At 47.7% G+C, this 22,564-nt stretch overlaps 1 protein-coding gene across 1 annotated transcript in view; it reads right to left on the bottom strand.

Annotated features, from left to right (window-relative positions):
* Positions 1 to 22,564, bottom strand: part of LOC121581319 — a 45,806-nt gene that overhangs the window by 5,665 nt on the left and 17,577 nt on the right. Inside the window, exons 2-8 of the mRNA XM_041896853.2 lie at positions 21,537 to 21,674; positions 21,109 to 21,264; positions 13,597 to 13,677; positions 12,114 to 12,261; positions 11,804 to 11,925; positions 9,281 to 9,604; positions 4,340 to 4,411 (exon numbers count right to left, since the gene is read on the bottom strand). Of these exons, the coding sequence (XP_041752787.2) occupies positions 4,340 to 4,411; positions 9,281 to 9,604; positions 11,804 to 11,925; positions 12,114 to 12,261; positions 13,597 to 13,677; positions 21,109 to 21,264; positions 21,537 to 21,674 (1,041 nt within the window). The remainder of the gene's footprint in view (positions 1 to 4,339; positions 4,412 to 9,280; positions 9,605 to 11,803; positions 11,926 to 12,113; positions 12,262 to 13,596; positions 13,678 to 21,108; positions 21,265 to 21,536; positions 21,675 to 22,564) is intronic.

Below are 22,564 nucleotides of genomic sequence, written 5' to 3'. Positions count from 1 at the left end.
CCCAAAATTGTAGACCTCCACAAGTCTGGTTCATCTTTTGGAGCAATTTCCAAACGCCTGAAGGTACCACGTTCATCTGTACAAACAATAGTACGCAAGTATAAACACCATGGGACCACGCAGCCGTCATACCGCTCAGGAAGGAGACGCGTTCTGTCTCCTAGAGATGAACGTACTTTGGTGCAAAAAGTGCAAATCAATCCCAGAACAACAGCAAAGGACCTTGTGAAGATGGTACAAAAGTATCTATATCCACAGTAAAACGAGTCCTATATCGACATAACCTGAAAGGCTGCTCAGCAAGGAAGAAGCCACTGCTCCAAAACCGCCATAAAAAAGACTACGGTTTGCAACTGCACATGGGAACAAAGATCGTACTTTTTGGAGGAATGTCCTCTGGTCTGATGAAACAAAAATAAAACTGTTTGGCCATAATGACCATCGTTATGTTTGGAGGAAAAAGGGGGTTGCTTGCAAGCCGAAGAACACCATCCCAACCGTGAAGCACGGGGGTGGCAGCATCATGCTGTGGGGGTGCTTTGCTGCAGGAGGGACTGGTGCACTTCACAAAATAGATGGCATCATGAGGAAGGAAAATTATGTGGATATATTGAAGCAACATCTAAAGACATCAGTCAGGAAGTTAAAGCTTGGTCGCAAATGGGTCTTCCAAATGGACAATGACCCCAAGCATACTTCCAAAGTTGTGGCAAAATGGCTTAAGGACAACAAAGTCAAGGTATTGGAGTGGCCATCACAAAACCCTGACCTCAATCCTATAGAACATTTTGTGGGCAGAACTGAAAAAGTGTGTGCGAGCAAGGAGGCCTACAAACCTGACTCAGTTACACCAGCTCTGTCAGGAGGAATGGGCCAAAATTCACCCAACTTCTTTTGGGAAGCTTGTGGAAGGCTACCCGAAACGTTTGACCCAAGTTAAACAATTTAAAGGCAATGCTACCAAATACTAATTGAGTGTATGTAAACTTCTGGCCCACTGGGAATGTGATGAAAGAAAGAAAAGCTGAAATAAATAATTCTCTCTACTATTTTTCTGACATTTCACATTCTTAGAATAAAGTGGTGATCCTAACTGACCTAAGACAGGGACTTTTTACTAGGATTAAATGTCAGGAATTGTGAAAAACTGAGTTTAAATGTATTTGGCTAAGGTGTATGTAAACTTCCGACTTCAACTGTAAATATACAGTGAGGGAAAAAAGTATTTGATCCCCTGCTGATTTTGTACGTTTTCCCACTGACAAAGACATGATCAGTCTATAATTTTAACGGTAGGTTTATTTGAACAGTGAGAGATAGAATAACAACAACGAAATCTAGAAAAACACATGTAAAAAATGTTACAAATTGATTTGCATTTTAATGAGGGAAATAAATATTTGACCCCTCTGCAAAACATGATTAGTACTTGGTGGCAAAACCCTTGTTGGCAATCACAGAGGTCAGACGTTTCTTGTAGTTGGCCACCAGGTTTGCACACATCTCAGGAGGGATTTTGTTCCACTCCTCTTTGCAGATCTTCTCCAAGTCATTAAGGTTTCGAGGCTGACGTTTGGCAACTCGAACCTTCAGCTCCCTCCACAGATTTTCTATGGGTTTAAGGTCTAGAGACTGGCTAGGCCACTCCAGGACCTTAATGTGCTTCTTCTTGAGCCACTCCTTTGTTGCCTTGGCCGTGTGTTTTGGGTCATTGTCATGCTGGAATACCCATCCACGACCCATTTTCAATGCCCTGGCTGAGGGAAGGAGGTTCTCACCCAAGATTTGACGGTACATGGCCCCGTCCATTGTCCCTTTGATGCAGTGAAGTTGTCCTGTCCCCTTAGCAGAAAAACACCCCCAAAGCATAATGTTTGACAGTGGGGATGGTTTTCTTGGGGTCATAGGCAGCATTCCTCCTCCTACAAACACGGCGAGTTGAGTTGATGCCAAAGAGCTCGATTTTGGTCTCATCTGACCACAACACTTTCACCCAGTTCTCCTCTGAATCATTCAGATGTTCATTGGCAAACTTCAGACGGCCCTGTATATGTGCTTTCTTGAGCAGGGGGACCTTGCGGGTGCTGCAGGATTTCAGTCCTTCATGGCGTAGTGTGTTACCAATTGTTTTCTTGGTGACTATGGTCCCAGCTGCCTTGAGATCATTGACAAGATCCTCCCGTGTAGTTCTGGGCTGATTCCTCACCATTCTCATGATCATTGCAACTCCACGAGGTGAGATCTTGCATGGAGCCCCAGGCCGAGGGAGATTGACAGTTATTTTGTGTTTCTTCCATTTGCGATGGTCTTGTAGCCCATTCCAGCCTTGTGTAGGTCTACAATCTTGTCCCTGACATCCTTGGAGAGCTCTTTGGTCTTGGCCATGGTGGAGAGTTTGGAATCTGATTGATTGATTGCTTCTGTGTGTAACCGGTGTGAAATGGCTAGCTAGTTAGCGGTGCGCGCTAGTAGCATTTCAATCGGTGACGTCAATCGCTCTGAGACCTTGAAGTAGTTGTTTCCCTTGCTCTGCAAGGGCCGCGGCTTTTGTGGAGCGACGGGTAACGGTGCTTCGAGGGTGACTGTTGTCGATGTGTGCAGAGGGTCCCTGGTTCAAGCCCAGGTAGGGGCAAGGAGAGGGACGGAAGCAACACTGTTACATGTGGACAGGTGTCTTTTATACAGGTAACAAACTGAGATTAGGAGCACTCCCTTTAAGAGTGTGCTCCTAATCTCAGCTCGTTACCTGTATAAAAGACACCTGGGAGCCAGAAATCTTTCTGATTGAGAGGGGGGTCAAATACTTATTTCCCTCATTAAAATGCAAATCAATTTATAAAATTTTTGACATGCGTTTTTCTGGATTTTTTTGTTGTTATTCTGTCTCTCACTGTTCAAATAAACCTACCATTAAAATGATAGACTGATCATTTCTTTGTCAGTGGGCAAACGTACAAAATCAGCAGGGGATCAAATACATTTTTCCCTCACTGTATATGATACAATATACACTGAGTGTACAAAACATTAGGAACACCTCCTCTTTCCATGACATAGACTGACCAGGGGAATCCAGGTGAAAGCTAGGATCCCTTATTGATGTCACCTGTTTTATGAAGTCAGTGTATATGATGCATGAAATCTCATTGGACAGAAACAGCTATGAAACAGTTAACATACTAGGTTAGGGTTAACATACCACAGGGTTAGGGTTAACATACCACAGGGTTAGGGTTAACATACCACAGGGTTAGGGTTAACATAGCACAGGGTTAGGGTTAACCGGGGTTAGAGTTAACATACCACAGGGTTAGGGTTAACATACCTCAGGGTTAGGGTTAACATACCATAGGGTTAGGGTTAACCGGGGTTAGGGTTAACATACCACAGGGTTAGGGTTAACATACCTCAGGGTTAGGGTTAACATACCACAGGGTTAGGGTTAAAATACCACGGGGTTAACATAGCACAGGGTTAGGGTTAACCGGGGTTAGGGTTAACATACCACGGGGTTAGGGTTAACATACCACGGGGTTAGGGTTAACATAGCACAGGGTTAGGGTTAACCGGGGTTGGGGTTAACATACCACGGCGTTAGGGTTAACATACCACAGGGTTAGGGTTAACATACCTCAGGGTTAGGGTTAACATACCACGGGGTTAGGGTTAACATAGCACAGGGTTAGGGTTAACCGGGGTTAGGGTTAACATACCACGGGGTTAGGGTTAACATGCCACAGGGTTAGGGTTAACATACCACAGGGTTAGGGTTAACATACCACAGGGTTAAGGTTAACATACCACAGGGTTAGGGTTAACATACCACAGGGTTAGGGTTAACATACCACAGGGTTAGGGTTAACCAGGGTTAGGGTTAACATACCACAGGGTTAGGGTTAACATACCACAGGGTTAGGGTTAACATACCACAGGGTTAGGGTTAACATACCACAGGGTTAGGGTTAACCAGGGTTAGGGTTAACATACCACAGGGTTAGGGTTAACCGGGGTTAGGGTTAACATACCACAGGGTTAGTGTTAACATACCACAGGGTTAGGGTTAACATGCCACAGGGTTAGGGTTAACATACCACAGGGTTAGGGTTAACATACCACAGGGTTAGGGTTAACAGGGGTTAGGGTTAACATACCACGGGGTTAGGGTTAACATACCTCAGGGTTAGGGTTAACATACCTCAGGGTTAGGGTTAACATACCACGGGGTTAGGGTAAATATACCACATTGTTAGGGTTGTCATACCACACGGTTAGGATTAGGGTTAACATACCTCAGGGTTAGGGTTTTCATACCACGGGGTTAGGGTTAGGGTTAACATACCACAGTTGGCATCACCGTCTTCAAGTTCTTCAGAAAACTAGGCTGAAGGGTTGCAAACTTGGGAAACTTCCCCTGTAAGTGGAGCATACACAACATTCAAGTCAAAACATTAACAGTTTTATTCATTTATATTGATTTAATAAAAATAAGTCTCCTGTGGTTTATTGAGAAGAGGAAACCAAGGTAGCAGTGTGTCACTGAGCATCAGAGTTGTCATGACGGCGGGGACACTTCCCATACTCCCCCATGTCCCATGTGGCGACTTGCTTTCCACCTCTCACCCCATCCCTCACTTTCCTCTCCTCTCACACCCCATCCCTCACTTTCATCTCCTCTCACACCCCATCCCTCACTTTCCTCTCCTCTCACACCCCATCCTTCACTTTCCTCTCTGCTCACACCCCATCGCTCACTTTCCTTTCTCTCACACCCCATCCCTCACTTTCCTCTCCTCTCACACCCCATCCCTCACGTTCCTTCCTCTCACATCCCATCCCTCACTTTCCTCTCCTCTCACACCCCATCCCTCACTTTCCTCTCCTCTCACACCCCATCCCTCACTTTCCTCTCCTCTCACACCCCATCCCTCACTTTCCTCTCCTCTCACACCCCATCCTTCACTTTCCTCTCCTCTCACACCCCATCGCTCACTTTCCTTGCTCTCACACCCCATCCCTCACTTTCCCCTCCTCTCACACCCCATCCCTCACGTTCCTTCCTCTCACATCGCATCCCTCACTTTCCTCTCCTCTCACACCCCATCCCTCACTCTCCTCTCCTCTCACACCCCATCCCTCACTCTCCTCTCCTCACACCCATCCCTCACTTTCCTCTCCTCTCACACCCCATCCCTCACTTTCCTCCCCTCTCACACCCCATCACTGACTTTCCTCTCCTCTCACACCCCATCCCTCACTTTCCTCTCCTCCACCCCCATCCCTCACTTTCCTCTCCTCCACCCCATCCCTCACTTTCCTCTCCTCCACCCCATCCCTCACTTTTCTCTCCTCCACCCCATCCCTCACTTTCCTCTCCTCCACCCCATCCCTCACTTTCCTCTCCTCCACCCCATCCCTCACTTTCCACCCCTCTCACACCCCATCCCTCACTTTCCTCCCCTCTCACACCCCATCCCTCACTTTCCACCCTCTCACACCCCATCCCTCACTTTCCTCCCCTCTCACACCCCATCCCTCACTTTCCTCTCCTCGCACACACCATCCCTCACTTTCCTCTCCTCCACCCCATCCCTCACTTTCCTCTCCTCCACCCCATCCCTCACTTTCCTCTCCTCCACCCCATCCCTCACTTTCCTCTCCTCCACCCCATCCCTCACTTTCCTCTCCTCTCACACCCAATCCCCCACTTTCCTCTCCTCCACCCCTTCCCTCACTTTCTTCTCCTCCACCCCATCCCTCACTTTCCTCTCCTCTCACACCCTATCCCTCACTTTCCTCTCCTCTCACACCCCATCCCTCACTTTCCTCTCCTCTCACACCCCATCCCTCACTTTCCTCTCCTCTCACACCCATCCTTCACTTTCCTCTCCTCTCACACCCCATCGCTCACTTTCCTTGCTCTCACACCCCATCCCTCACTTTCCTCTCCTCTCACACCCAATCCCTCACGTTCCTTCCTCTCACATCCCTCACTTTCCTCTCCTCTCACACCCCATCCCTCACTTTCCTCTCCTCCACCCCATCCCTCACTTTCCTCTCCTCCACCCCCATCCCTCACTTTCCTCTCCTCCACCCCATCCCTCACTTTCCTCTCCTCCACCCCATCCCTCACTTTCCTCTCCTCCACCCCATCCCTCACTTTCCTCCCCTCTCACACCCCATCCCTCACTTTCCACCCCTCTCACACCCCATCCCTCACTTTCTTCCCCTCTCACACCCCATCCCTCACTTTCCTCTCCTCGCACACCCCATCCCTCACTTTCCTCTCCTCCACCCAATCCCTCACTTTCCTCTCCTCCACCCCATCCCTCACTTTCCTCTCCTCCACCCCCACCCCATCCCTCACTTTCCTCTCCTCCACCCCATCCCTCACTTTCCTCTCCTCTCCTCTCACACCCAATCCCCCACTTTCCTCTCCTCCACCCCTTCCCTCACTTTCCTCTCCTCCACCCCATCCCTCACTTTCCTCTCCTCTCACACCCTATCCCTCACTTTCCTCTCCTCTCACACCCCATCCCTCACTTTCCTCTCCCCTCACACCCCATCCCTCACTTTCCTCTCACACCCATCCCTCACTTTCCTCTCCTCTCACACCCCATCCTTCACTTTCCTCTCCTCTCACACCCCATCGCTCACTTTCCTTGCTCTCACACCCCATCCCTCACTTTCCTCTCCTCTCACACCCAATCCCTCACGTTCCTTCCTCTCACATCCCATCCCTCACTTTCCTCTCCTCTCACACCCCATCCCTCACTTTCCTCTCCTCCACCCCATCCCTCACTTTCCTCTCCTCCACCCCATCCCTCACTTTCCTCTCCTCCACCCCATCCCTCACTTTCCTCTCCTCCACCCCATCCCTCACTTTTCTCTCCTCCACCCCATCCCTCACTTTCCTCTCCTCCACCCCATCCCTCACTTTCCTCTCCTCTCACACCCCATCCCTCACTTTCCTCCCCTCTCACACCCCATCCCTCACTTTCCTCCCTTCTAACACCCCATCCCTCACTTTCCTCTCCTCTCACACCCCATCCCTCACTTTCCTCTCCTCCACCCCATCCCTCACTTTCCTCTCCTCCACCCCATCCCTCACTTTCCTCTCTCCTCCACCCCATCCCCTCACTTTCCTCTCCTCCACCCCATCCCTCACTTTCCTCTCCTCTCACACCCCATCCCTCACTTTCCTCTCCTCTCACACCCCATCCTTCACTTACCTCTCCTCTCACACCCCATCGCTCACTTTCCTTGCTCTCACACCCCTTCCCTCACTTTCCTCTCCTCTCACACCCCATCCCTCACGTTCCTTCCTCTCACATTCCATCCCTCACTTTCCTCTCCTCTCACACCCCATCCATCCCTCACTTTCCTCTCCTCCACCCCACCCCTCACTTTCCTCTCCTCCACCCCTACCACCTCTAAGCCAACGGCAGTACTAACCCTCACACTATATGTCCTATCCTGGTTGTGTGGCCCACCATCCTGATTATCATTCTGAATGATCCTATAACCCAGGAAGTCCCCCATTCACCCACTCCAAATATCTAAATTGAAAAGGAGGGAAATAAATAATTGTAGCAATTTTTGCGAATGGCGACAGTGTAACGCCCCTTGTGAGTCCGAGGTATCCTGCCTAGCCTGTAGGCAGACCAGCTAACCACTGCTCCAATAAGGGTTAAACCATTTGGGGGGGAGATGGAAGATGGCAGATGGCAGATGGCCAGCGTTTCTGCAGTTGAGAAATAACATCCCAGCAGACGAAGCTGGGTGTAATGACGCCATTTCAGTGCTGTCTTGAGTATGAAAATGTATGCACTCACTAACTGGAAGTCGCTCTGGATACGAGCTTCTGCTAAATGACTAAAATGTAAATGTAAAATGTCTTCAGCGCTGTTTTCCCACACACAGAGACAACACCTACAGCCCAAACACTGTTAGGAAGAGAGAGTGTGTCAAACCAGTTGGTGATGGATGACTCATGCCAGGTAGCGGGGCGGACCTGAGACCCTACCCTGCCTCCCTCCCTCCCTCCTCTGCCTCCCTCCCTCCCTTCCCTCCTTCCATCTCTCCCATTCCTGCTTGTCAGCACTGGGCCAGGGTGAGTAATGCCAGCTCAGCAGTTCTGTTTACCCACTATTTGCCATCCCTCTGGTCTCCTCCATCCCCCTCCAGTTCCCTCTGGTCTCCTCCATCCCCCTCCAGTTCCCTCTGGTCTCCTCCATCCCCCTCCAGTTCCCTCTGGTCTCCTCCATCCCCCTCCAGTTCCCTCTGCTCTCCTCCATCCCCCTCCAGTTCCCTCTGCTTTCCTCCATCCCCCTCCAGTTCCCTCTGGTCTCTCCAGCCAGGACTGTTTGCCCAGTTCCATTGTGACACAGAGGTGTGAGAATTATGGGTCCTTCGTGCCTCTCTCTCTCTCTCTCTCTCTCTCTCTCTCTCTTCTCTCTCTCTCTCTCTCTCTCTCTCTCTCTCTCTCTCTCTCTCTCTCTCTCTCTCTCTCTCTCTCTCTCTCTCTCTCCTCTCTCTCTCTCTCTCTCTCTCTCTCTCTCTCTCTCTCTCTCTCTCTCTCTCTCTCTCTCTCTCTCTCTCTCTCTCTCTCTCTCTCTCTCTCTCTCTCTCTCTTCTCTCTCTCTCTCTCTCTCTCTCTCTCTCTCTCTCTCTCTCTCTTCTCTCTCTCTCTCTCTCTCTCTCTCTCTCTCTCTCTCTCTCTCTCTCTCTCTCTCTCTCTCTCTCTCTCTCTCTCTCTCTCTCTCTCTCTCTCTCTCTCTCTCTCTCTCTCTCTCTCTCTCTCTCTCTCTCTCTCTCTCTCTCTCTCTCTCTCTCTCTCTCTCTCTCTCTCTCTCTCTCTCTCTCTCTCTCTCTCTCTCTCTCTCTCTCTCTCTCTCTCTCATTATTCTCTACTGAATACTTCCAGAAAATAGAATGAATCATTATGGCTTTTTTTCGAAAAAAAACATCCACAACAGTTTTTGGCACAAGCGTTCCAAATCCTACATATTCCTTTAAAGCTGACTGTTATTGCCATTCTTGGATTGAGACTCAAGCTTGGGTTTGGGTCTGGGATGAGGGGGAAGCATAGCCCTCCAATAGGATGGTCAAGAGTCAAGACATCATCAGACCGCAGCAGCAGTGTGTGTGTGTGTGTGTGAGGGAGAGGGTCAGGGCAGGGGATGACGCTATCCCTCCTGCAGGTGTGTTTACCTCTCAGCGCCCCATTAAGTGTGTGTGTGTGTGTGTGTGAGTGCGTGCGTGCGTGTGGTTTGACACGTACTTTGGGAAACATTTTCTCAGTATCGTCCTGTTCCTGCTGCTGTGAGAGGAGGCAGGCTGCAGAGCTCTCCCCAAGCCCTCTTTCTGGAAGTCTCGCCCCAAGCCCTCTTTCTGGAAGTCTCTCCCCAGGCCCTCTTTCTGGAAGTCTCTCCCCAGGCCCTCTTTCTGGAAGTCTCTCCCCAGGCCCTCTTTCTGGAAGTCTCTCCCCAGGCCCTCTTTCTGGAAGTCTCTCCCCAGGCCCTCTTTCTGGAAGTCTCTCTCGAAGATCTCTTTCTGGAAGTCTCTCTCCCGGCATAAGCCTTCTCCCTGTCTCTGGAAGGACAATCTGTGAGCAAACATCAAATCACACACTGAGATAGGCCTCACAGTCAGTTAGCTCAGGTTTGAACACTCCCCACCCCCCAGAATGAAATGGCGCAAGCTAGCTACTCGATTGGATTCTGCAGGCGATTTGATTCAGGCTAGCTAGGGCACACAAGACTTGGTTCTGGGTTCCAAGATTAGTAGGACCAGAACCTCACACCCTGACTGGTAATGTCCTCTCCAGGGGGGCCCAACCTTCCTCCTTGTGCTGCCCAGTCGGCAGGCCTCTCGGTCGGGTAACACACCGCCGTACAGACTCCCCTCATCCTCCCTGGCCACCACATCTCTATGCGATGTGTGTGTGACCCGCACAGTACGTGTTGCATTGTTAATATATTCCTAATGATGTGCTACTTCTCAAGGGTACCCTCGTGACGTCGACGCTCACACCCGATAACACTGATCTCTCAGGTGAAGACACACTCTGTCTGGTGGATGATAACTGGTACCACAGAGGAGCTAGAGGAGAGAGGAGCAGGGTGTGGTTTACTCACGGCACAGTGTAGCAGGCCTATACAAACCCCACAGGCTGTAGAGGATAGAGGGAAGGGGGTGGGAAGGAGAAAGAGAGAGAGAGAGAGAGAGGAGAGAAGAGAGAGAGAAGAGAGAGATAGAGAGAGAGACAGAGAGAGAGAGACAGAGAGAGAGAGACAGAGAGAGAGACAGAGAGAGAGAGAGAGAGAGACAGAGAGAGAGAGAGAGAGAGAGAGAGAGAGAGAGAGAGAGAGAGAGAGAGAGAGAGAGAAATAGAGAGACAGAGAGAGAGACAGAGAGAGAGACAGAGAGAGACAGAGAGAGACAGAGAGAGAGAGAGAGAGAGAGAGAGAGAGAGAGAGAGAGAGAGAGAGAGAGAGAGAGAGAGAGAGAGAGAGAGAGAGAGAGAGAGAGAGAGAGAGAGAGAGATGTGATGGATACTGGTATACTAACCTCTAAACCCAGAACCAAATCACATTTGTGCACGAGGCAGGTACTCAAGTAAGTAAGACGTTTATGACATAACATCAAAAGTTAATTTCCAGTGTTGTCAAGGCATAGCATTTACCTCATAACCGTATCCTAGCATTGACTAAGATTCTCTCTGCTGAGGTGAGGTCAAAATACCTCTGTGTGCTATGTACAGTACTGACATGTCTAATTCTCCATACAGATAGTACACAGACAGCTGGGAAATTCAACACAATGATGAGATCACTAGTAGAGGTCCATAGAAAACGGGGAAAGCATAAATAGAATAATAAATCCTTATATATAAATAACTAAACAGACGGATTGATTCATACTGAAAGTAAATGAGCACGGCACTGCGCCGCGTTTCCCTAGTTTGGCTTCGGCTATCATTGCTTTATTTTTGGGAGACGGGGAGACGGGGAGCGGGGAGGGAGGGGGGGGCGGTATTTCTTGGGGATGTGGGGAATGCTGTCCTGGCGTGGGCAAAGAAGGCTGTGTGTGTGTGTGTGGCTGTCGGCCCGCCATGTTTGCCATGGGAACGGTGAGAATTCACACCGATGGAAGAGTTGTCAGCACCAGGCTCCACTACTCTTCTACCCAGAATCCCTAATGTCCTGGGTGGGCTACGCCAGAGCTCTGCAGGCCTGGGTTCAAATACTATTTCAAATCTTATATTGAAAGAAGGTATAAGAGGTATATTGAAATAAAATGTGAATCCACAGTCCAACGATTACTGCCTAAACATTGACTCCTACCTCTACCTCTATATACCCTGCTTAGCTTTGGTAACAGGCTGCGTTCCATTCAGCTGAGCTATCATGTCAACAACACATTTAGACATCGATCAGCTTACACACTCTTTTGCGTAGACTACCTGAGTAACATTGAATAGTTTAAAGTAACTCTTCTTACACAAGCTGGATGTGATAGTAAAATTCGGAGTGAGGTTGGGTTTATGAAGGCTACATTGACATCTGATTAGCCCAAAGGACACCATTATTTCAACGTGAAGCTAGCTTAACTATTATTCGTCCATGGTTGATTGTATCTTTAGAAGTTGAGAAGTAGTTACCATTAGCCCTGTAAATAGGACGCGAAATTCTCTGTACGCCTCACATCTCCTGCCCAGCCTGACATCCTGAATTGACTGTATTGAAAACAGAATTGAGTTTGGGGACATTCAGGTCGACTTAATTGAGCATCGATGACTCACCTGGTCCAGGTGTCCTCTCTCCGCGGTGGTGACGTGGATTCTAGTGGGCTGTCCTAACATCTCCTGCTGGCTCCACCCCCATCCCGCTGACATCACATCAGGTGCAGATTGGCTGCCAATCACTGTCAAGATCATATAGCACATAAAGATCACAGGCTGAGTCCCAAATTGTACCCTATTCCCTATATAGTGCACTACTTTTGACTTATAGCACTCAAGATAATATTTCATCCATTGCCTAAGCTCTCGGGAAACGAACCCCTTTCCAGTTACAATGTTGACATTGAAGATAACAGGACGAGAACTCAACTCCTCTTCCTGATCTCCTGTAGTGTTCTCTGCAGCTGGACTGGACCACGGTTGTGGTTGTGGTGGTTAACCTTGAAACAAAAGTCCTCTTGGTCCTGGAGGGACTTCAGACAACCATGCCGAGACAACTGGTTCTGAAGGCCCAAGATCTCAGAGGGGAGATAGAGATATAGAAGAGATAGATATAGAGAAGAGATATAGAGGAGAGATAGAGGAGAGATAGAGGAGAGATAGAGGAGAGATAGAGGAGAGATAGATGAGAGATAGAGGAGAGATAGAGGAGAGATAGAGAAGAGATAGATGAGAGATAGAGGAGAGATAGAGGAGAGATAGAGAAGTATAGAGATAGAGGAGAGATAGAGGAGAGATAGAGGAGAGATAGAGGAGAGATAGAGGAGAGATAGAGGAGAGATAGAGGAGAGATAGAGAAGAGATAGAGGAGAGATAGAGAAGAGATAGAGGAGAGATAGAGGAGAGATAGAGGAGAGATAGAGAAGTATAGATATAGAGGAGAGATAGAGGAGAGATAGAGGAGAGATAGAGAAGAGATAGAGAAAAGATAGAGGAGAGAGAGGAGAGATAGAGAAGAGATAGAGGAGAGATAGAGAAGTATAGAGATAGAGGAGAGATAGTGGAGAGATAGAGAAGAGATAGAGGAGAGATAGAGGAGAGATAGAGGAGAGATAGAGAAGATATAGAGATAGAGGAGAGATAGAGGAGAGATAGAGGAGAGATAGAGGAGAGATAGAGGAGAGATAGAGAAGATATAGAGATAGAGGAGAGATAGAGAAGAGATAGAGGAGAGATAGAGGAGAGATAGAGAAGAGATAGAGGAGAGATAGAGGAGATATAGAGATAGAGAAGAGATAGAGAAGAGATAGAGGAGAGATAGAGAAGAGATAGAGGAGAGATAGAGGAGAGATAGAGAAGAGATAGAGGAGAGATAGAGGAGATATAGAGATAGAGAAGAGATAGAGAAGAGATAGAGGAGAGATAGAGAAGAGATAGAGGAGAGATAGAGGAGAGATAGAGAAGAGATAGAGGAGAGATAGAGGAGATATAGAGATAGAGAAGAGATAGAGAAGAGATAGAGGAGAGATAAAGGAGAGATAAAGGAGAGATAGAGAAGAGATCGAGATAGAGAAGAGATAGAGGAGAGATAGAGGAGAGATAGAGAAGAGATAGATATAGAGAAGAGATAGAGCAGAGATAGAGGAGAGATAGAGAAGAGATAGAGAAGAGATAGAGATTAGATAGAGAAGAGATAGAGATAGAGGTAGAGAGAGAGATTAGGGACAATGTGATGACATTGGGCTGGAGGGCTACGCTACGCAATTCAGCTAGTACTCTATGCTAGCTATATAAACTGCCGTAGAGCATCAATATCTTATAAACGTTACATTATTTAACTTTTTTTTAAACGTGTCTTATTATCTAATGACTAATGATCCTCTTGGACATCATACTGTATGTGTGAGGCTTACCAGGTAGTAGCTGGTTTGAGGAAGAGACCTCAGGTATGTGTTGTCATGGGAGAGAGTAGAACAGGTCAGCTTCCTCAGTTTCTGAGGAAATATACAGATGTATGATCTTCATTTGAGCCAGTTTGCTACAGCAAGAAAATAATCCTGCAGCAAAGGGAAATGTGAATTATTATGTGGTTTATCATAAATGGACATTTTTTGTAGGGGTTGATACATTTTTCGTAAGTGGAAATATTAAACTTCAGAAGCGTCAAATACACTATACGTTTTAAATGTCCTGCATTGCAGGAAAGTTCTCCTGAAACAGGGTGATCAAATTAAGATCCTACATCTGTAGACAGACAGACAGACAGATAGACAGACATGAACAGAGTGATAGAGAGAGTGAGGCAGAGAGAGAGAGAGAGAGAAGGAGGGAGGGGTAGGTGAGAACAGGGACTTAAAGGAGGAGAACCAGAGCACACAGAACAAATGAGAAGCAAATACAGAGCCACAGGAAGCCATTTAACTACAGCTAGGACCCATTAGGACCCCTGCAGGGTGTCCCTGTCTCTGCCTGCGTTGGTCCTGCCATCCCCTGCCCATCTAGGTCGACCCGTCCCAATTCGTTCCCTACCCTACAAACTTGGACTTAACCCTTCGATGTTTACAGATCTGAAGGTTCCGGATAGGTGCATTTACTATCCTCTCATGTCTCGTTCATCATGTGGATGTTTAACGGACAAACGCGAGGAAGCCTGGAAGTAGTGTCTGGATAGGTAATAAGCAATGTCGTGGAGCCGAAGAGCTTCCAACACATTGCTTCCACCTTACAAATCTACAAACACCGTAGGACTAAGGGAGAATAAGGGAGGGAGCGGATTGGGACCGACTGACTCTGACCAGAGTCTCTCGGTCTAAACTCTACAGCGGGGCTGAGGAAACAAAGGACAGTTTCATTTCCTCAGCAATTTGTACTAAAGGGTTCCTACTGGGCAACCCCATAAAGGTGTTAATAGTAGTTTATACTGGCTTCTTTGTCTCACCTTTGTCTTTGTCTAGCTTCGTGTCATTAGAGAACACAATCACTGCCTCCTGAAGAAGCTCAAGGTTTTATGGTAGGGGAAGACAAGACAGGATTTGCCAACCACACTTCTTTCAACCTGCACCTCCACAGTCTCTTTCCCAGGGACTTAAACCTTTATTTATTGCTCCACTCACACCCAGACAGTCAAAATCAAAGTCAATCACGTCTTGATCCCTGGTTATGGGCTAGATTCAATCCGTATCGCAGAATGATCCACTTTATAGCGTGATTGAAATGTTAAAGGTAATTTCCAATTGAGCCTATACGCAGCGTTTACCGTGAAAGCAGTCTCCGCGAACATTGCCTTTTAAATTTCAATCGCGCTATAACGTGGATCTTCCACGATACGGATTTAATCTAGGCCTTGCTTTGCCATAAGAATGAGAATCTTTATTGTGATTATATAGATCATGTGCTGTAAGTTCAAAAACACCTGCAAGATCAGGTAACACATGGACACATTAAAATACTATCACTACTTACTATTACTACCATCAAACTTAAAATCGAAGACAGTTTTATAGATAAAAGAGTACAATCAGTCAAGTACACCATTCAAACTCATCCACCCCCCCGTATTACGACAGTATAACCCCCCTAGTGAAAGATACTGTCCTGACTTCAGCTGTTACGACAATATAACCCCCCTAGACAATGATACTATCCTGACTTCAGGTCTCAAAGGATCAAGTAAGTTGTTAGTTAATTGCAGGTCTAATGATGTCAATAATATGCGTGTCACTTTGGGAGATCTACTGTATGAGCCTGGTGTGGGGAGGAGTGTGTGAGGCATGTAAGGTGGCTGGGTTTGATTGGGGCTTTGATTCTCAGGGACAGGGTTGTGTATTTGAGCTTAGACGACGTGGTGTGGTAGGGGGAGATGTTTGGGGGATGTTGTGGGGAGTGGGGCAGGAAGGGGGGGTCATTGTATTGACATATACTGTAGGTCTCTCTTCACTAGGACAATGAACCAGGGCCTGTATCGAGGAGAACACACTGAAGTCAGGTGGAAACTAAAAGCAAGAGGTGCTTTACAACTTTAGATCATCTCCACACCAGTCTGGGTCTGTGAGCTCTCCAACCCTGTTCCTGGAGAGATACCCTCCTGTAGGTTTTAACTCCAACCCTGTTCCTGGAGAGATACCCTCCTGTAGGTTTTAACTCCAACCCTGTTCCTGGAGAGATACCCTCCTGTAGGTTTTAACTCCAACCCTGTTCCTGGAGATACCCTCCTGTAGGTTTTAACTCCAACCCTGTTCCTGGAGATACCCTCCTGTAGGTTTTAACCCTAACCCTGTTCCTGGAGATACCCTCCTGTAGGTTTTAACTCCAACCCTGTTCCTGGAGATACCCTCCTGTAGGTTTTAACTCCAACCCTGTTCCTGGAGATACCCTCCTGTAGGTTTTAACTCCAACCCTGTTCCTGGAGAGATACCCTCCTGTAGGTTTTAACTCCAACCCTGTTCCTGGAGATACCCTCCTGTAGGTTTTAACTCTAACCCTGTTCCTGGAGATACCCTCCTGTAGGTTTTAACTCCAACCCTGTTCCTGGAGATACCCTCCTGTAGGTTTTAACTCCAACCCTGTTCCCGGAGATACCCTCCTGTAGGTTTTAACTCTAACCCTGTTCCTGGAGAGATACCCTCCTGTAGGTTTTAACTCTAACCCTGTTCCTGGAGATACCCTCCTGTAGGTTTTAACTCCAACCCTGTTCCTGGAGAGATACCCTCCTGTAGGTTTTAACTCCAACCCTGTTCCTGGAGATACCCTCCTGTAGGTTTTAACTCCAACCCTGTTCCTGGAGATACCCTCCTGTAGGTTTTAACTCTAACCCTGTTCCTGGAGAGATACCCTCCTGTAGGTTTTAACTCTAACCCTGTTCCTGGAGATACCCTCCTGTAGGTTTTAACTCTAACCCTGTTCCTGGAGATACCCTCCTGTAGGTTTTAACTCTAACCCTGTTCCTGGAGATACCCTCCTGTAGGTTTTAACTCCAACCGTCTTCCTGGAGAGATACCCTCCTGTAGGTTTGAACTATTTTAATTATAATTCCCTGCACCCAGCTTCCAATCGTTGTTCTTCAAAGCACCTCTCACTCACATGGCTCTCTCAGAAATCTGAACTCTTATTAGCCAATACCCGTCACGTGATCGGGTCCTTCTCACATGCCTCGCAGCTCCGAAGTAGGCCCACAAGTAATGAAGACAGACACATAGGGAAATCAACAGTGTGCGTCCCTTATCGAATTCCGAGGCGCACTTTGAAGATGTTAGAACTGTCTACGTTACTTTTCCTCAGCCAACAAGACGAGTAACGAACAGCAAAATCACTAGCCTATATCAATCTACTATCCCCCATAGTAGATTAGTTTACCTATTCTATTGGTCAGATTGTTGTTCTGTCCGAGAAATAAATATTCCAAACAGACTCTGGGATGATAGATCCCAAATTCATTACATTTTAGTCATTTAGCAGACACTCTTATCCAGAGACTTACAGTTAGTGAGTGCATACATTATTTTTTATATTTTTCATACTGGCCCCCTGTGGGAATCAAACCCACAACCCTGGCATTGCAAACGCCATGCTCTACCAACTGAGCTACATCCCTGCCGGCCATTCCCTCCCCTACCCTGGACAACTGTGCGCCGCCACATGGGTCTCCCGGTCGCGGCCAGCTACAACAGAGCCTGGATTCGAACCAGGATCTCTAGTGGCACAGCTAGCACTGCGCCACTCGGGAGATTATACAACCATTGTACATAAAAAAACTTTTAAAAAGCAATGAGGCTGATGCAACAGATCAGAATGTTTAGCTTAAAATGTTGATAAACTATTATTTCTTCGTATTATAAGTGCAGCAATGAGCACACGGCAGTAAGCTATACCCGCAAATTGTTCCAAAATGCAATTAGCTGAAAACATCATTCTTAAAAGCGCACCACACATGCTAGCGGTTTCATGTGTCAGAGATTAAAATATCCATTTGAAATGTAGAAAGAAGGGAGATCTAAAGATGCAACAACTAGCATGGGTTGCTAATATGACTATTGTGGCTTTGGCTACTGGAAAATGAAAGAAAGTTAAAACCCACTATAACATGAGAGAAATGCTGGTTTCAATGGCATATGAAGAAGTGTTTATAAAGGAATTCCCTCAACATATAGGATATGGTTGGATTATGGCTACAGGCTACTTTGAAACAAGGTAGACATGTTTCATAAAATGACGTCCAGGTTTTAAACAAATAGTTTCAAAATGCTGACTGCCTCCGCTCAGATTGCAAGGTGGGTGATGTTGCGGTGCGCAACAGGCACTGGCCTTTCTCTCCTATCTTAATGAACCAAGCCTCGAGTCGATAGAATCAAGCCTTTAGACGTTCATTTTAATTACCCTACATTATATTTGTCAAACATGACTAGCTTTTGGCATATATACACTGTGTACAAAACATGCTCTTTCCATGACATAGACTGACCAGATGAATCCAGGTGAAAGCTATGATCCCTTACTGATGTCACTTGTTAAATCCACTTCAATCAGTGTAGATGAAGGGGAGGAGACAGGTTAAAGAAGGATTTTTAAGCCTTGAGACAATTGAGACATGGATTGTGTATGTGTGCCATTCAGAGGGTGAATGGGCAAGACAAAAGATTAAAGTGCCTTTGAACGGGGTATGGTAGTAGGTGCCAGGTGCACCGGTTTGTGTCAAAAACTGCAACGCTACTGGGCTTTTCATGCTCAACAGTTTCCCGTGTGTATCAAGAATGGTCATCCAGCCAATTTGACACAACTGTGGGAAGCATCGGAGTCAACATGGGCCAGCATCCCTGTGGAACGCTTTCGACACCTTGGAGAATCCATGCCCCAACGTATTGAGGCTGGTCTGAAGCCAAAAGGTGGTTTGCAACTCAATATTAGGAAGGTGTTCTTAATATTTTGTACACTCAGTGTGTATAGGCCTATGTAATTAAAAGTCTCATTCAAGTTTGGCTACATTTTCTGGCGCCTCCCTCATGTCAGCGTTGCTGTGGACATGAGAGGCTGTAGCCAATCAGCATAGTCTAGCCGAATTATTTACATTTTACATTTACATTTTAGTCATTTAGCAGACGCTCTTATCCAGAGCGACTTACAGAAGCAATTAGGGTTAAGTGGCTATTTATGTGCATTTTACATTTACATATACTTGTTTTTTTTACCAAGTGTTATTTTTTTTACACCTAGTGTTTCTAATCAATTGAATTGCCTATTTTGGTTAATAGCCTTGCTGCCCTGGCAGATGGCCTTGGTGCCCTGGCAGATGGCCTTGGTGCCCTGGCAGATGGCCTTGGTGCCCTGGCAGATGGCCTTGGTGCCCTGGCAGATGGCCTTAGTGCCCTGGCAGATGGCCTTAGTGCCCTGACAGATGGCCTTAGTACCCTGGCAGATGGCCTTAGTGCCCTGACAGATGGCCTTGGTGCCCTGGCAGATGGCCTTGGTGCCCTTGCAGATGGCCTTGGTGCCCTGGCAGATGGCCTTAGTGCCCTGACAGATGGCCTTGGTGCCCTGGCAGATGGCCTTGGTGCCCTGGCAGATGGCATTGGTGCCCTGGCAGATGGCCTTGGTGCCCTGGCAGAAGGCCTTAGTGCCCTGACAGATGGCCTTGGTGCCTTGACAGATGGCCTTGGTGCCCTGGCAGATGGCCTTGGTGCCCTGGCAGATGGCCTTGGTGCCCTGGCAGATGGCCTTGGTGCCCTGGCAGATGGCCTTAGTGCCCTGACAGATGGCCTTAGTACCCTGGCAGATGGCCTTAGTGCCCTGACAGATGGCCTTGGTGCCCTGGCAGATGGCCTTGGTGCCCTGGCAGATGGCCTTGGTGCCCTGGCAGATGGCCTTGGTACCCTGGCAGATGGCCTTAGTGCCCTGACAGATGGCCTTAGTACCCTGGCAGATGGCCTTAGTACCCTGACAGATGGCCTTAGTGCCCTGACAGATGGCCTTGGTGCCCTGGCAGATGGCCTTGGTGCCCTGGCAGATGGCCTTGGTGCCCTGGCAGATGGCCTTGGTGCCCTGACAGATGGCCTTGGTGCCCTGACAGATGGCCTTGGTGCCCTGGCAGATGGCCTTGGTGCCCTGGCAGATGGCCTTGGTGCCCTGGCAGATGGCCTTAGTGCCCTGACAGATGGCCTTGGTACCCTGGCAGATGGCCTTGGTGCCCTGGCAGATGGCCTTGGTGCCCTGGCAGATGGCCTTAGTGCCCTGACAGATGGCCTTAGTACCCTGGCAGTTGGCCTTGGTGCCCTGGCAGATGGCCTTAGTGCCCTGACAGATGGCCTTAGTACCCTGGCAGATGGCCTTAGTGCCCTGACAGATGGCCTTGGTGCCCTGGCAGATGGCCTTGGTGCCCTGGCAGATGGCCTTAGTGCCCTGACAGATGGCCTTGGTGCCCTGGCAGATGGCCTTGGTGCCCTGGCAGATGGCCTTAGTGCCCTGACAGATGGCCTTGGTGCCCTGGCAGATGGCCTTGGTGCCCTGGCAGATGGCCTTGGTGCCCTGACAGATGGCCTTGGTGCCCTGACAGATGGCCTTGCTGCCCTGGCAGATTGGGATCCTCTTGAAGGCCAAATGGCCTTGCCCCTAAATCACAAAATTCTAGGCCTGGTAACTACAAAGTAGTCTATGCCTACCTGGCACAATCATGATTATTTGCATCAATCCAGTTGCCATTTGTTTTGAAAACTCCATCACAAGTGTGCTACAGAAACACCCAGAAACACCTGGTAGCCGAACACAACAGTCTGGCTGGCGCGTACCTGAATTAAAGGGTAACTACTGTACACCAGACCTGTTACAGTAAATCTATCCAAATTACTGTAAGAACACAAGGACATGCTAATTTAAAAGATGGCTAGTCATTATTGGCCTGGTTCTGCATGGAATGCAGCCACATTATGGGACACAGGCCAGGTCATTATATATTTTTTAAATGGTGAAACCAAATCATGTGTTGGTGCCACCAGGTGGAAAAATCTAGTGTAGAACCCTGGGATGGCAGCTCTCCAGGAAGAGGGGTGGAGAGCCCTGGTAGACTAATTAGTAGCCTGACACTGACCCCTGTTGGCGATCGACTGGTATTACATAACTTCTCTTACCTACATCTCAGTGTGTAATACTGAATGAAAGTATTGAAAGCAAGAAACAGAATTATGTGTTTTTGTGTGTTTATAAGGTTGTTTCATTAGTGTTTCATAGGGTGCGTTATCAGTCCACTTGGTCATACATAGGGTTGTACATTTGTCAAAATTTCCAGAAATCCGGGTTGGAGGCTTCGGGATTTCCTGATTATTCCATCCTGATCTTGGGAATCTTCCAACCAGGATTTATGGAAAACCAGGGAATTTTGCGAAGGTTACTGTAATGTTGCAAGCCTAATCCTACATGAATAACATTTGAATGTGCTTTACCGGTGTGTGTTTGTCCTCCGTGACTGCCCCAGCTGCCTCCGCACGTCGTTGTATCTCCTGTCTCTGTGTGTGTATCTTTTCTCTGAGCATGGCAGAGTATCGATGGTACAGGACGTCTCTGAGACGGTGCATGTTTCTGTACGCCTCTAGATGGCGCTGATGTCCAACACAAAAATATCATAATCAACACCTACAATACTACTGTGTAGAAAATGAAACTGTGAGAGACACAGAGACAGAAAGACAACCTCATGGGTTTCGGTTACATTTCTTTTACAGTAACATATTCTTACATTATTAATCGTATTGGTATCATAGAGACAAATGTATTTAAATGTATACAAATGTATTTATTCATTTATCTATATGATTGGTAATGGCATATGGATGGTATCCACCAAGGCTGTAATTCTTGCGGTGCCACCGACCTGATCCAGCAGAGCCTGGCGACTGATGCTGTCTGGGTCACTATCAGAACCAGGGTGATCCTGACCCCCAGGCCCAGTCCCAGTCTGCCTCTGGGTCAGCTTCTTCCTCCAACGCTGAGGCCTGTCTGCATCCTCTGCCTGTCTCAAGTCAAAACACACAGAGGTTGGACGGAAACAGGGGGGACTGGGGACTGTCAGTCTCAAAGATTCTGGACATATTTTCTGCCTATCGACAAGTCTAAACACAGGTTGATTACTTTGTTTGTATCCATTAGGACATTCTTTCTATGGGATACAGCATGTCAGCATGCAGAAGTACACAGACAGACAGACAGCACATCGTACTCATTACAGACATACAGTTGGATGGAAATAAGGGGTCTGTCTGTCCCAAACACAGAATTAAATGGAACAGTCTATGGTCTGTTTATAGCATCTCTATGGTCCCAAAGATGTTGGACATATCCAGTAATCACTCCTGTCTTCCAGTGAATGTGGAACCTCCCACATAATAGCCTTTAGACATTGTGTTCTTCTTCTGGCAATTTCCTGTCAAAACCGATTATCCCTCCTTACCCAAACCCAGAGGATTTGCCAGATTGGCCACCACTGTACTGCACACACACACACACACACACACACACACACACACACACACACACACACACACACACACACACACACACACACACACACACACACACACGCACGCACGCACGCAAACACACACACACACACACACACACGCACACACACACTGTGACGTCACGAGAGGCTACACAGCTTTCAGCGGGATTGCTCAAGTAGTGCAAGGAGACAAGGTTCAAACAAAACAAGGATTTTATTATAGGTCTTGGGAAATTAACGAAAATATAACAAAATTCTGTTCTCTTGTGGCTCTTTAAGGGTTAACAGTTCAGGGATGTCTCTTCCACATCCAAAATCATAATTCTCACTCGCTCAGATAACTTTTCCCCAGCCTTACTGTAGTCCACGTTGCAGCTAGTGGCCAACCCAGCAAAAAGTCC

Source organism: Coregonus clupeaformis, chromosome 1 (genome assembly GCF_020615455.1).
Source record: "Coregonus clupeaformis isolate EN_2021a chromosome 1, ASM2061545v1, whole genome shotgun sequence".
Taxonomy (NCBI): Eukaryota; Metazoa; Chordata; class Actinopteri; order Salmoniformes; family Salmonidae; genus Coregonus; species Coregonus clupeaformis.
Note: the sequence above shows the minus strand (reverse complement) of the source record. Positions and strands in the feature narration are given on the sequence as shown.